Source organism: Zalophus californianus, chromosome 14 (genome assembly GCF_009762305.2).
Source record: "Zalophus californianus isolate mZalCal1 chromosome 14, mZalCal1.pri.v2, whole genome shotgun sequence".
Taxonomy (NCBI): domain Eukaryota; kingdom Metazoa; phylum Chordata; class Mammalia; order Carnivora; family Otariidae; genus Zalophus; species Zalophus californianus.
This window is the reverse complement of record NC_045608.1, coordinates 48,783,379-48,797,417: the sequence shown is the minus strand read 5'-3', so window position 1 is coordinate 48,797,417 and position 14,039 is coordinate 48,783,379. Positions and strand designations below refer to the sequence as shown.

General features: G+C 43.4%; 1 protein-coding gene across 5 annotated transcripts in view; it reads left to right on the top strand.

Annotated features, from left to right (window-relative positions):
- Window positions 1-14,039, top strand: part of KCTD1 (potassium channel tetramerization domain containing 1) — a 175,758-nt gene that overhangs the window by 146,724 nt on the left and 14,995 nt on the right. For all 5 annotated transcript variants that reach the window (XM_027577072.1, XM_027577076.2, XM_027577073.1 and 2 more), the window contains exon 3: window positions 8,364-8,508. In XM_027577072.1, coding sequence (XP_027432873.1) covers window positions 8,364-8,508 — 145 coding nt within the window. The remainder of the gene's footprint in view (window positions 1-8,363; window positions 8,509-14,039) is intronic.

Genomic DNA, 14,039 nt, shown 5'->3' with positions numbered 1-14,039 from the left:
TTCAAACCCAGGTCTGTGAGTTTTAGGGCCCAATGTGTTGGGGGCTCCTAAAACACACCAGAAAGCACCATACCCAAGCTCTTGGGAATAACGGTGCCCTTACATGTTCCACTGGGCTCCACACTTTGAGAGAGATGCTCTTCACTGGCTCTGTTCCCACCGTCATGTTCCTTCTTGCCTGAAATCCCTTTTCCAAGCCCCATGCCCTTCTCCTTACACCTCATGATCCCTAGGACCCTGCACAGACATTGCCTCCTGCAGGAAGCCTTCCCTGCCCTGCCCTTGGCTAGTGAGGTCCCCCTCTGTCCTTCCTTGACTCCCAGTGGGACTGCATCATCCTCATTTTGAAAGGCCTGGCAGAGCACCAGGAACATGGTAGCCACTCAATAAATGCAGAAATAAAAAGCCTACTTACATAAATTCTGGTGGTTTAAAAAAAATCATGTTAATTGTAATAATACATTTTTCACAGTTAACAGTCAATGTAACTCTCAGAATTAAAAAAACAAAAAGCGGTTCTAGTCAGAGTCCTGGGGGGCACTCATGAGATTCTTAGAGGATTAGCAGCCCCGAGTGGCCCCGAACTCCCCCTCCTCCGACAGTAGTCCCAGCAGAGATCAATTCTCCAAAACGCCGAGTTCCAGAGTTGTTTTGCTCTCCTAGTTTTTCTTATATTTTAAACTTGCTTTTCCTTTCTCCCCTGGTTTCTTCAGTTCTGTGTATCATTTAAGAAAATGATGCTGCCTCAGGGAACAGTACTGGAAACATAACTTCCCCATAAGTAGATACAATTTGTTTTGTTTGTTCTTACCAAGAAGGTATTTTCTCCCTTCTCTTAAATTACTTCTGTCCATTTCTATAACAAGCTCTGAATTAATTTGTATCTGTGTTCATGAAATATAGAGGAAATTTCCCACGTGTGGGAACTATAAAGAACTCTTCCTAGAATTGTTCTAACAGTTATAACACTTGAAGCATATTAAACACTGTTTATGATAATTCAGGCTTCTCAAACAGTAAGTGGACTGGTGATTTCTTTCTTTTTAAACATTATAATCATACCAGGCATTCCCCCCTCTTTTTTTTAAAGAAAAACTTTTTTATTATGGACATTTAAAAATATATGCAAAGAGAGGGAGACTACAATATTGAACTCCCGAGGGTCTAAATTTCAGGTACCAATCTAGCACGTCTCTTCCCTTCCACCGTTTCCCTCCTTTCTCATCTCAGCAGAAAAGGGGAAGAGGCACCCCCTGGTTGCAAGACTGCCTCCTCTCTCCATGTCTGCTGTCCTGAGTCTGGTTTCACCTGCATTGACAGCTATCCACACACCTCTCACACGCGGGCACACACACCCCTGCACACTCAACGTTCGCACCGGCACAAACATGCCCACCTTCACCCAGCTCTGTACCCCATATGCTGTAGGTTTCAAATATTAGGACAGAAACTCGGTGGGGAATGTAACTTGGAGCAGTAGACATCACTTCCTAACATAACAGACTAACTTGGAATAGTTGACCTAAAAAAGTATGAAGGTCCAAGTGCTTCTGAAAACAAAATTATTCATAGAAAAATCCTCTTCAAATGGGATTTTTTGAAAAAGTAATGTCCTAATTGGTGGGCTAATGGCAGATTGTTTTTCTGTTCTGCTGCTTCTGTGTCCTCTACACTTTTCCAATTTTCAACGAGTAGGTCTCGCTTTTATAATTTAAAAATAGCCCCCAGATGCTAAGAGGGGTAATTTGTCAGTTGCCTCTTATTCTCTTACGCAGCAAAATAAATATGGACCAGAAACTAAATGAGATCTTTTCCTTGTGTCCAAACCATATTTTCCTTGGCTTGGAAGCCCGGGAGTAGAGAAAAAGGCCTTTCTTGGCAAAGGGAAGCTAAGTGGGTGACACAGCCCAGCCACCCGTCTTCTGCCTTTTACCCTTTGGTCTGTCTTTGGCACTTTGTTCTCTGCCCTGGGCAGGGTCTTCTCCACCCTTCCTGAGCCAGTGGATCCCGTGCCACTGCAGATGAACGCTTCTCTTATTGCCTCTCTCACTGTATAATTATCATGTGCTGCCTTCTGGCTCTGGAGAACAGAAAGGATTAACCCCGCTTGCCTCTGGAAAAGCGGGGCCCGGTGTCATATTGCACGCCATGGTGCTTGATGTGACGTGGTGTTCACCCGGTGGCAGGAGGAGGGTGGGGTGTGCGGAGCCTTGGACGCGTTGGAAATCTCTCCTTAGCTGTGAAGTGACCAATCCCACTGGGGTGTGTCAGAGTTAAATGTAGGGTCACAGCACATAAGGGAACACCAGGGCGGCAAGGTAAATGGAGTTGGAACCTCATGTGTCATTCCTCTCCCCAGAAGTTGTCATTGTCCTAAGAATGCTCACTTTCCCATCCCATTTTATGCCCCTTCACATTGTACCAACAGTTTGGAAGTAACCTCTGAAGTCTTGGAGCGTTCTGAGTGGATTCCGTTGAGTTTCGGGTACCTACTCAGTATGCCTATACCCAGCCCCTGAGCCTCAACTTTTTGTTTCACGGCTATTAGATAGTTTCTCTACAAAGTTGATAATCACCAAATTTTCTTGGGATAATATGCAACATTAGCAGACTCCACTGAACTATAAAAATTGTGCATTCCTCAAGGAAAGTTGTTGGAATTGCCATTTTCTTTCTTTGTTTGAAATTGCACGTGAAAAGGCATTATAAATTACTGGTCAAGGACACAGGCTTTAGAATCAGACCCAGATTGTAACTTAAGCCAAGTGACAACCATTCTGGGCTTCAGATTCCTCGTCTGTGAAATGAGAATAATATGGCCACCTCATAGGATCATTGTAAAACCAAATGAGATAAAGCCCATAAAACAGCCAGCTCACTCTTTGGCACATAATACAATTCAATAAATAGTAACTAGCATTTGAGCAGTTGGCCTCCACGGGCTTGAATGTGACCTCTGCCCATTACCCCAGGGACAGCATGGTGCATTCAGAGCCAGCTCTGTGTCTAGCCAGCTGTGCATCCTTGCGCATTGTGTATTTGGGACTCGTTTCTCCATTTGTAAAATGGGACGTTGATCTAGGTCATCCTGGAGATCTTCCCTTCTAAAAGTGTGGTTGGCTATTTAGGAAGAGGTGCTGTGACAGTTCAAAGTGACAGAATGATTAACTGAAAACCTCTCAAGTCCATGATGTTGACTTGTTCTTTAGTCTATGCTCATCCTCCTTTGCACTGGTTCTCAACTCAGCTGTTCATCAGACTAATTTGGAGAGATGCCTGGGCCCCAACCCTAAGCAGTAATTACATCATAATATCTGGCACTATTTTTTAAAAGCTCCTCCAGTGATTCAGTGTGCCACCAGGGCTAAGACCCACTGCTGTATGCAAATAACACAGTCAAAAGCAAGGCAGAGGAGAAAGGATGTGGCCAAGCCACAAACTGCATCTTGGAGGAGATGTGATTTCAGATTGGTGTTTCATTCAATCTCACTTCTAAATTTGTTCTTTTCCTTAACATCATTGGAGAGCATAGCCTGACATCAGCCCCCATCAGCCTCGAAACTGAACCCAGACTCCTTGACCTGGCTTATACAGCTTTTCACGATCTGACTCTGCTGCTCCAGCCTCGTTTTTCAGGCAGCCTGCCTCTGCCCCAGTAGGGAGTAATCACATGCCAGGTTTCTTCTAGCCTTTCAAGCCTTTCTATCTTTCCTACCCCTCTCCTTTCTTACCTGATCTTACCTGCCACCCTGGTACTTGGCCAACTTCTGCTTGTCCCTCAGGTCTCCACTGAACTTTCTCTTTGTTCCATGCCTCCCCAGAGTTGAGTCAGGTGCACCTCCTCTGTACTCCCGTAACCCACTCTGCACACCCAGTGACACACTGCACTTGATCTGCATTCCCAGCCCCACAGACTGTTAAACTGCACGAAAGCAAGGAATGTGTGGTTTATTTACCACAGTGTTCCCTGAATTTCACATGGTCAAGATCAATGAATATGGGTAGAATAAATAATTGAATGACTGCGCAATAAAAGGAAATTCTTAAAGAACCGAGTCACAGTAAATTAAAGAAACCAGCTCCTATGAATGAATGCACAGGAAAAAATAAATTCTTAATGACGGAGTCACACTAAGCCAGGTATATCGGGCCCTTGTCCCTAACCTCTTTTTCATTTAAGAGCATTCTTCAATACCAGGGAAGGGGGGGAGCCATAGTGGGGAACCAGACTTACTTTCCACAAGAAGGAGCTTAATTTCCTTGGAGACTTGATCTTGCATTATTTGTTCCATAAACAATAATCAACAGTGTTAATATTAAAAAGCAAGAGAAATACATTTCAGTTATCTTTTAATGCATACTTTTAGTGAACCTTTGTATTCTTATTAGTTAGTGAAATATTTGTAGATAATGACAGGATGTTTAGGGTTTACTGTATAAAAATCCCACTGGGGGAGAGGGATCAGTAGAAGTATAGGTGAAACAAGCTTGGCCAAGGGTTGATAGCTTTTGAAGCAGGACGGACACATGGGGGTTCATTATATAATTTACGGTGGCATAAGTTTGAAACTGTCCAAAACAAAATGTTAAAAAATAAATGTAAAAAAAAAAATACAATCGTGGAAGGACTTTTTTTCTCAGCATTGCTGTTTGGTTCAATGAGTGTCAAAAACAAAACAAAACAAAACAAAACAAAAAAAACACCAAAACCCAAGGCGGCCATACCTCATCCGGAGCCAGCTTGGTCTTGGTCAGTTGGAAAACAGGAATGTTCTCCAAGGTTAGTAAACGGTAATCAGTTCCACGTAGTTTTCAGGCACCAGAGTTTACAAATCACTGCAGTTTGATTTGTAACTCCATTCATATGTCCACAAGAAATACAGCCCTTGCCCATGTTCCCCCTTATTTGCTTAGCCAAACAATGCTTTTCCAGAGCACTTCCAAAACAGACCCCAGGACGCCATTTTACGGTCATTGGCACCGCCCTGTCCTTCCGCATTGTTTTCACAGCTCAGAAGGTGCTTCCTTTTAAAGTTAAAAAAAGTCAGCAGCATAACGTTGCCCTTTACTGCTCCTAACATTTGGTGTCCCAGCTATGGGGCCGCCTCCTTCTCGGAGAGGCCCTGCACCCCAGACGGTAATGTGCCGTGGCGAGGCCCACGGGCTCGTCCTCCCCAAGCCTTGCCAGTCCCTCCACAGCGCTTGCCCCGCTCAGCTGCCGCCCAGACCACCCGGCTGGTGCCCTGAGCGGGGCCGGCCCGGCCGGGGTACGGTTGCCACCATCCTCGGGCCTCTCCCTGCGCTCCTCCCGGTCCTCCAGGCAGAGCCTCCCGGGCCCGGCGCGAGCTGGCGGCCAAGGTTCCGGGCCCGCCGCCCCGCGCCGGGTTCTGCGCCTCGCTGGGGCTCCTCAGCCGTGCGCTGGGCACCAGCCCTCTCTCCTCAGCTTCCGCCCTCTTTCGGCCTGAGTGATTCCGACTGGAGACCCAGCTCGCCCCGGTGCATCACCCAGCCGCCCCTCTGGCCTATGCTGGGCCTCCTTTCACGTTTCCCCCCAGCTCGTCCCTTTGCACCTCCCATTTTGGCCTCGTGCCATGCGCAGGTGCTTCTCATTGCAACTAGGCCCGATTCCCTGTATCTGCCAGAAGTGGGTGGGGTGCGGGTGCGGGTGTGGGTGGGGGGGTGTGATTCCACCCTAAAAGCTTTTTAAATGGCACATCTCTCTTACGTCACTAAGGTCTCTAACAAGACACTTCAACCCAGATTGTTCCTTTTTCTTAGAGGACCTGCTGTCTTCTGAGATGGGCTTTCACAGAAATCTTTGTTTGCTAATTTGGGATACCTTCTCCTGCTGTGCTCTTTCTGAGCGTGCCATGATTAATTTTCTCATCAACCCCGAGAAAAGGGGCAATTTTATAAGAGAAATAGACATTTTATTTTTTTTAAAGATGTTACTCATTTGAGAGGGAGAGATCCGGAGCAGGCGGAGGGGCCGAGGGAGAAGCAGGCTCCCCGCTGGGCAGGGAGCCCGATGGGGGACCCAGGACGACGAAGGCAAGAGGCTTAGCAGATGGAGCCACCCAGGCGCCCAGAAACAGACATTTTATAAGCGAAATGGAGATACAGAGAAGTCAGTTCCCCCAGATTACAGCTAGGAAAGGGCCGAGCCAAGTTCCCCTCACCACTCGGTCACTCCTTTACTCGTTGACTCCATAGAGATTTACTAATCACTCATGCTTTGCCAGAGTACATCCAGGTCTAGCTTTTGAAAATGAGCTTCTAGGAAAATAAGCATAGGATTTATTTAAGAATAAAATATTTACTTTGCATCTCTTGACTAAAGTGACTTGCAGTCACTGATACTAACACATTACAGGCCACAAAAATAATCAATATACACACTTGGATTTCATTGCAAAGCTCTTGCTAAACAAACAGAAGATAGAAAGTACAAACTAGACCAAAAGCTTTCCTTCGATAGTGGTAATTCTTTTCATTCCATTCGTTGTAGGGAGGCCCCTTTACGATCAAACAGACTGTGCACAAATCCCTCAATGCTACTTAACTAGTTGGGCAAGTTACTCATCATTTTGAGCCTATTTCTTCATCTTTAAAAGGAGGATAATGGATCCTTTACATCCATGAAGTGCTAAGGATAGTGCATGCTATCTGGACAGCACTTAATAAATAGAACTCCCTTTTCTTCCCCTGTCAACCGTAAATTTAGCATGTTAACAATGAAGAGTAAAATGTCTTAGTAATAAGCAAACAAGTCTCGTTCTTTCCCATCCGACACCAAACTGTCCTGGAAACACTGTAAGTAAGTGACTAAGTGTGTTTCAGTTTCACTGCCTCTTTCTGTAGCCTGTTTGATTGATGTGTTAATGGAGAATGAATGACAAGGTTGCATGCGGTGAAGGAGTCCTAGGATGGTTGGGAGCCACACCCTGGATAAAATTGTGGAAGGAAGGAATTGTGAATCACCCTCCATTCATGGAAAGTTGGACAAAAACATCAGCTGAGAAAAATATATTGAGTTTTAGAAATAGGACCTGACTGTAATTAGTTGCTTTCTTCTTTGCACTTATTACCTTCAGGGAGGATGTGAGTTTTCTAATTATCTTTAAAAGATTTTTATTGAAACAAATTCCCAAGCTTTTCTTTTGGGGGAAGGAGGGAAAGCAGCTTCTCTATTTGTCTGTTGTATTTTAGGAGGGGTGAAAGTATTGATTTACCGTTACCTCTGTCACATTTCAACATATGATTTCAAAATTGTCTTCAAAGCAATAAAATGATGTTCCATATCAGAGATACATGATATGAGTTCCAAAAAAGCTTTTCATGAAAAAATGGAGCCATTTGCGTACCTACACTGTTAATGAAAAGTGCAGTGCACCTTTTGGGTCAAGGAAGTGATTTCTAGTGTGTAAACTCTATTTTCTGATACAGGATATTTATCATTAGCCAGCTGTCTACTTGTATATGGTACAGATGTGACCACTGTGTATTAACTGAATATATACTGAAGTATGTAGGTTCAGCCATCCTTAAAGGGATAAATGATAATGAATGGATGCAGAATGCTTTAACTGTGCTATACTGTTCAAATGTTAACTCTATAATGGGAAAAATGTATCGTGGATTCCTGTTTTTAAAAATTACCTGTAGCCACTCGTGTCCCAGTACTAGGTCATATCTTTGGGGTGGTCAAATATTTATTTTTTATAATGATGCCTGGCTGTGACAAATGATTTTTGCTGAGACCTAAGAAACTAGACTGTATATTGTTAATGGAAAACATATTCTCCTAGACTAGTGATATTTTCAATGGTTCCTTTCTATAATTAAATGTAGATGTTAGCATATAGGCCTTGCTTTATTTTTGGAATGTTTGTGATTCATGGGTGGGGAGAGCTCAGAAAACAGATTTCTTAAAAACGAAATTGCTTTCTCCATAGAATCTGTTTAAAAGACACTTTGGAGCAATAACTTTTTTTTTTTTTTTTTTTTAAGTAGCAGAGAAGGTGGTTTTAAGTAACCCAGGGGAAAGACATGCCCTTCTATCACAGTGACAGCACTTAGCCATAATCACCATGTCAGGGACATTTTCTTTACAGGTACCAGACAGTGAATAAAAGGATTTACTTGAGAAAGCCTGAGCCTATTTTGATTTGTCTGGTCCTGAAATATTTATCAAGCAAGGACCAGTACTTCTCAGAGAAGCGTAACTACATACCGGGTGATATTTCCTGACTGCCATCTTTGAACCTGCTACCTTTGACAGTGACTCACGGTGGTAGCTCTTAGTTTTAGCGGCCAGACAATCGATTCTAATTGTTTTCACTGTTCCCTCTTTTCTATCACAGAATCGGAAGACTTTTTGATGGTACAGAGCCCATTGTTTTGGACAGTCTCAAACAACATTATTTCATTGACAGAGATGGACAGATGTTCAGATATATCTTGAATTTTCTACGAACATCAAAACTCCTCATTCCTGATGATTTCAAGGTGAGGGATTCACGTTAAATTACCAATAGCATTAAATATGTGATTTGTTTTGATGCGCTCCCCAGAACATTTCAAGCTCTACATTTTTAACGTATACCAACTCTCTGGTCTCTGACATGGTTCCACCGTCTTCATGAAATAGAGGATATGGTCATTAAAGTTTTATGTGACCAAAAGCAGACTGATTTTGTTTAAAGACTGAATTATAATTTATTTTAACACATTGAAAATAAGTTGATTAAATTCAAAGCTTATTTCTGCTACATCTTAATAAGGTAGGAAATACAGGGAAATCTCCTTAGCTTAATAGACTTCTTCTCCCAGATACTTAAAGCAAGTATTATACTTAACCGTAAAATTTTAGATTGTTCTTTGAAGTTAGTAACAGGTGTTAGTCTCACATTGGGCTGGCAACTCTAGGCCATGGAATCAGACAAGAAGAACAAACAGAAAGTGTTAATATTAAAAGGAAATATACACAAATGTAATCTTTGCAGCTCTTGATATTTAAATAGATTCTAAAGAATCAACTCAGTACTGTTAGAACTAATGAAGAACTCTTTAAAGCATCTTCATTCAGGATCAATATATCACAATTGATAGCTTTCCTACAGAATAGCAAGAGCGAAGCATAAGATATAATGGAAAGGTATACCACTCACAGTAACAACAGAATTTATAATACCTAGGAACAAGCCTAACAAGAAGTGGGCAAAGTCGGATTAAGAAAACAGCAAATCTCTACATAAAGTATAAAAGAAGAGTTGTATAAATGAAAGGAAATTCTGTGTTCCGGGATGGGAAGCCTCGATATCGTTAAGATGTCACCTGTCCCCAGATGATAAATTCAGCACAAACCCATTTAAGTCACAAATTTTTAAAAAATGAAATTTGATCCATTTATAAAGTGTACGTAGAAGAAACGGAGCTTAAGAATAGCTAAATAAATTATTACGGATGATAACAGTAGTGGTAATGGTGGGCTGTGGCGGATGCATCCTACCAGACATCAGAACACACTAGAGAGCTAGAGTAATTAAAAAGTGTGATCCTGACTGGGCTGAAATTAACAAATAGGTCAGTGGAGAAGAATAGGGTCTGGAGAAGATGTGTGTATAAAGGAATCTGATATGTTATAAAGGTGGCAATTCAGTCAGTGGGAAAACAAAGGAATAATCAGTAGTTGGCACTGAGATAGTTGGCACAGAGACATTTGGGAAAAAAATGTAAAGCCAAAGCCCTATCTCATATCATAAGTTCACAGATATTCCAGAGATGAACATAAAAATTAAAACTATAAAAAATATCAGAAAAAAAATCTAAAGGAATTTCTGAAAGCATAATTTTGAGGCAGAGAGGGCCTACTTAAGGAAGACTTAACACCCAGAACGTAGCCTTTAAAAAAAAAAAATGTTTAATTAAAGACACCACACACATATAAAAGACAAGTGTTAGACTACAGGAAATATTTGCAATAAAAGATTAATATCATTAATAAAAGAATTCCTAAAATCTATAAGAGACATACAAACAACCCAATGGAAAACATTTTTAGGCAGAAACAAAAATCTCCCAAAGAAAAAAAATAGAAATTGCCAATAAGCATTTTAAAAAGATATTTAATCTCTGTGGAATCAAAGAAACAAAAATTGAGATACCCTTTTTATCTATCAGATTGGCAAAAATGTAAAAAAATGGTAATATATAGTGTCGGGGATACACATCACGGTTGGGAATAAACATTTTTGGAGGGCAATTCAGCAGTTTTTATATTTTCAATCACACATACTCTTTGATCTAGCAATTTGGAGTCAATTTATTTTCTAGAAATAGTTGCATAAATATGCAAAGATACATGTACGTGGGATGTTTTTTGTGGTCATATCATTTGTAATAGCAAAAACTTAAAAAAAACATTCAGCAATGGCACATCCTTACCAATAGCTCTATTATCTGATGTGGGGGGGGGGAATCACCAAGATTTTATCATTCAGTGAAAATGCATAGCCATATTCGTATTTATGTAAAAAATATGTGTGCGTAAATACACAAAAAGATCTAGAAGATTAGATCCCAAATTAGTAAGGACTCAGGGGGCCTCCGTCCGTTCTCCCCGTCAGGATTTTGAGCGGTGGGGCACCTGCCAAGTATACATTTGGTGAGGAAATGCGAGAGAAAGAGTCAGGACTGCAGCTCGCGTGAGCACTCCTGGCAGCCCTGAAATCAGCCTGAGGCAGCGCGTGACCCCGTGGCTCCCCGTGGCTCCCCCACCAGTGGCAGCGCCCAGGGGCCTCCCAGAGTGCACCTCTCGACGGTGCTGAGTGTCATTCGGGCTTTAAAGACAGACGAAGTTGGTTTGTGCAACATGGCTCCTTACGAAAGTAAGCTACTTTATCCAGTGATGATCTCTTCCAGTTCAGGAAGGAAAACATATTGGGAGTCTGTTTCTCAGATGGCAACTTCCTGGAGGGTTTTCGAGGGTAATTTTCAACGTGTCGTTTTTTTTCTTTCTGTGCCAACTTTTGAACCTCTTTCCTGCCTTCCCTTCAGGCCACTTCACTCACTGGCAAGCGTCTCACGCAGAGGCCCAAGGGAGGTCTCCCGCCTGCAGCCCTCGGCAAGCCTGGGGATGCACCTGCTCAGAGAGCGCTGGTGCCTGTAGGCAGCAGGCCTCACACCAGCTGCAGGCGGAAGAGAGCTAGGAAGAAAGTCAGGACCGCTTCTAGAAAGCAGGCACTTGCCCCACGTGGAGACAAGCAGTGGGGCTGAGTTCTGCACTGGACACAGGGCGAGAGGGAAGGGAGGGGAGGAAGGGGGGGCCTGCTGTAGGTGGGCACGGACTTCAGCAGTGCCCTCCCTTCCCCTCCCCAGTAATTAGACCTGGCGCCTCGGATGTCAGGCGTTCACCAATCAGGTCTGGGCTTCCCGTGTCGGAGAGCAAGTAAGCGGGTAGAAAAGGAAGGGCTGAAAGTGTGATATGGCAACGGTGGGGGGGCCAACGTTTTCCTTATCACTCATGTTTTCCTAGAAGGAATGCAGTGGACCTGGGGAAAGGGGTGAAGGAAGGACATTTCACTTTTAGTTCTCTTTTAAGGTGATTGCATTTCCAAATGACCACTCGGAATCTCTACGTGGAGAGTTCATTGGCTCCTCAAGCTGCCTGATCATAGCTGGCCATGCCCACCTCCCCAACCCCGCTACCACTGTGGTACTTGCCCCCTTGCTTTGTGTCCCATCTCTGTAAAAAATGTCAGAATCCATCTGCCTGCTTTAGGCAGGAACCTGGAAGTCATTCTGCACTTTGTCCCCTTCTTCATCTCCCAAACACGATCCATCAGCAAGCCAGTCTGTAGTGCCTTCTGGATCCTTCTCGAATCAATTCCTTCTTCTCATCCCACCTCCCTATCCAAGGCTCAGCTCTCTGGATGACTAATTGATTTCCGTCTCCCACCCTTCCCCCCCCCCCCCCCATCTACTCTCCATGTTGAAACCGGGAGACACTTTCTCATTAGATTTTCTATTTCAAAATCATTGTAGACTCTCATGTAGTTGTAAGAAATAATAGATCCTGTGTTACCCGATTCCCCCCCAGTAGTAACATCTTGCAAAATGATAGTACAACAGCACAATCAGGATGTTGACCTTGAAATAGTCAAGGCACAGAGCATTTCCATCATGGCAAGGATCCCTCCCGGTGTCCTTTGAGAGCCATACCCTTCTCCCTCTCCCCATCCTCTGCCATCTCCCACCCCATCCCTCACCAAGGGACACTTTTTGAAAAAAATAGTGTTACCATGACTTGCTCTTGCTTACAACTCTGCAGAGGCTTCCCATTCATTGTTTGTGGAGCAAAGCAGCATATCCTTGTCAGAACCCATGAGGCCCAGAATGCTCCAGCCCCTGCTGGAGCTCCACAGCACCACCCCCGCCCCCACAACTCTTACCTACACATACGCCCTACAGGACTTTCCTTAGTTCCACAAGCACACTATGTTCTTGCCCCCTTCAAAGAGACCATTCTGTTTGCCTAACACTCTTTTCCTGGCCTTCATTTGTCATTAGGGCTCATTGTATTCATGACTAATGATGAATACAATGTCTAGTCTAGCTTAGGTTTGCCTGTACTCTGTGATTCTCCCCATGGTCACACACGTACATTTGTAATTATTTGTCTTCATTGTGTGGCACCGTATACCCAACTGTAAGTTATACGTGCTTTTGGCTGCAGGTGTTGGAATAGTCAATCAGCAATGCCTTAAACTAATGGAGATTTATTTTCTCACATAAGAAATCAGAGGTCCATGGTTATTGACAGTGATATCTGTTCAGTGATGTCATCAAGGACCAGGACTCTCTTTTTGTTTTGCCATCTTCAATGTTGACGTTTTGGCCTCACGCTTGTCACCTCAAGGTCGTAAGGTGGCTGCAGCAGCTCCAGGTGTCACATCCTCATTCAAGGCAGGAGAATGGGGCAAAAGCCTTTTTAACTCGCAAGATCTTGTCCTTGTCAGAAGATTCCCCAGTAGACTTTCCCTTTATCCATCAGTGGCTAGAACTGAGCCTCCCTTACAGGCAAAGGAGGCTGAGAAAGGGGTGTTTTTCTTTTTTAGCCTCTATAGTGAGAGGAATGAGCAAGGGATGGGGGCTGGGAAGAGTTGCTGGCGAAGCTGGTCACACTAGCTTAGCCCTGGCACATAGTAAGCATGTGAATATTTATGGCATGAGTGAATGAATGCACGGATGGATATATAAACGAATGAAGTGAGACCCACACTCAAACCAGATTCTGGTTCCTACCCCATACCTGGTCATGTACCTTCTCACATTCAAACTCTGGCGAACTTACGTATATAGCAGGACTCTTTTCTTTGTAAGGGCAGGGACATTTTTATGTTTTTCTAAAGGACATTGTGTGTGGGCACATAATAATTACTTAGTATTAATTAACTTAAATACAGCAGAAAAGGGTCAAAAGAGTTACAGGAGACGAGCAGCTAAGTGTAAGTAGGCAATACACTAACTTACAGGACGAAAGGGCAGATATAAAACGTGTGTATAATACCATCCTCCTAAGCAACTTAGGAGGGTAAAATATTAATTTGTAATCCCATGATTCAAAAAGATGCAGACTCCAGGAAATACAAAGCAACTGATGGGGAATTACACTTAGAACATGACGACAGCCATTGGTTGTGAGTTGCAGTCTGTCCCAGGAATGGAGCTAGGAATTTGAACACATTCAACCGTGGCAGGTGTTACTTTGTTCTTCAAGAGCATTCAAGTTAGAGGCAGAGAGACAGACTTCCTTACGGGGAGTTAAGCTGTGGCCAGTCCCCGAGGACAGCCCCTTGAGGGCTCACCCAGTGGGCTAGGATGGGGATGGTTACTTCTCTGCACCTCTCGAGCTCGCTGAGGATTCCAGAGCCCTGCTGTTCATCAATTCTAAGTGCAAAACGTACCCATTAATTGCCCAAGGATTTAGCTGTAGCCCACACTTGGGGAAAAAGACAAAAAGCTTGTCAAATAAAACT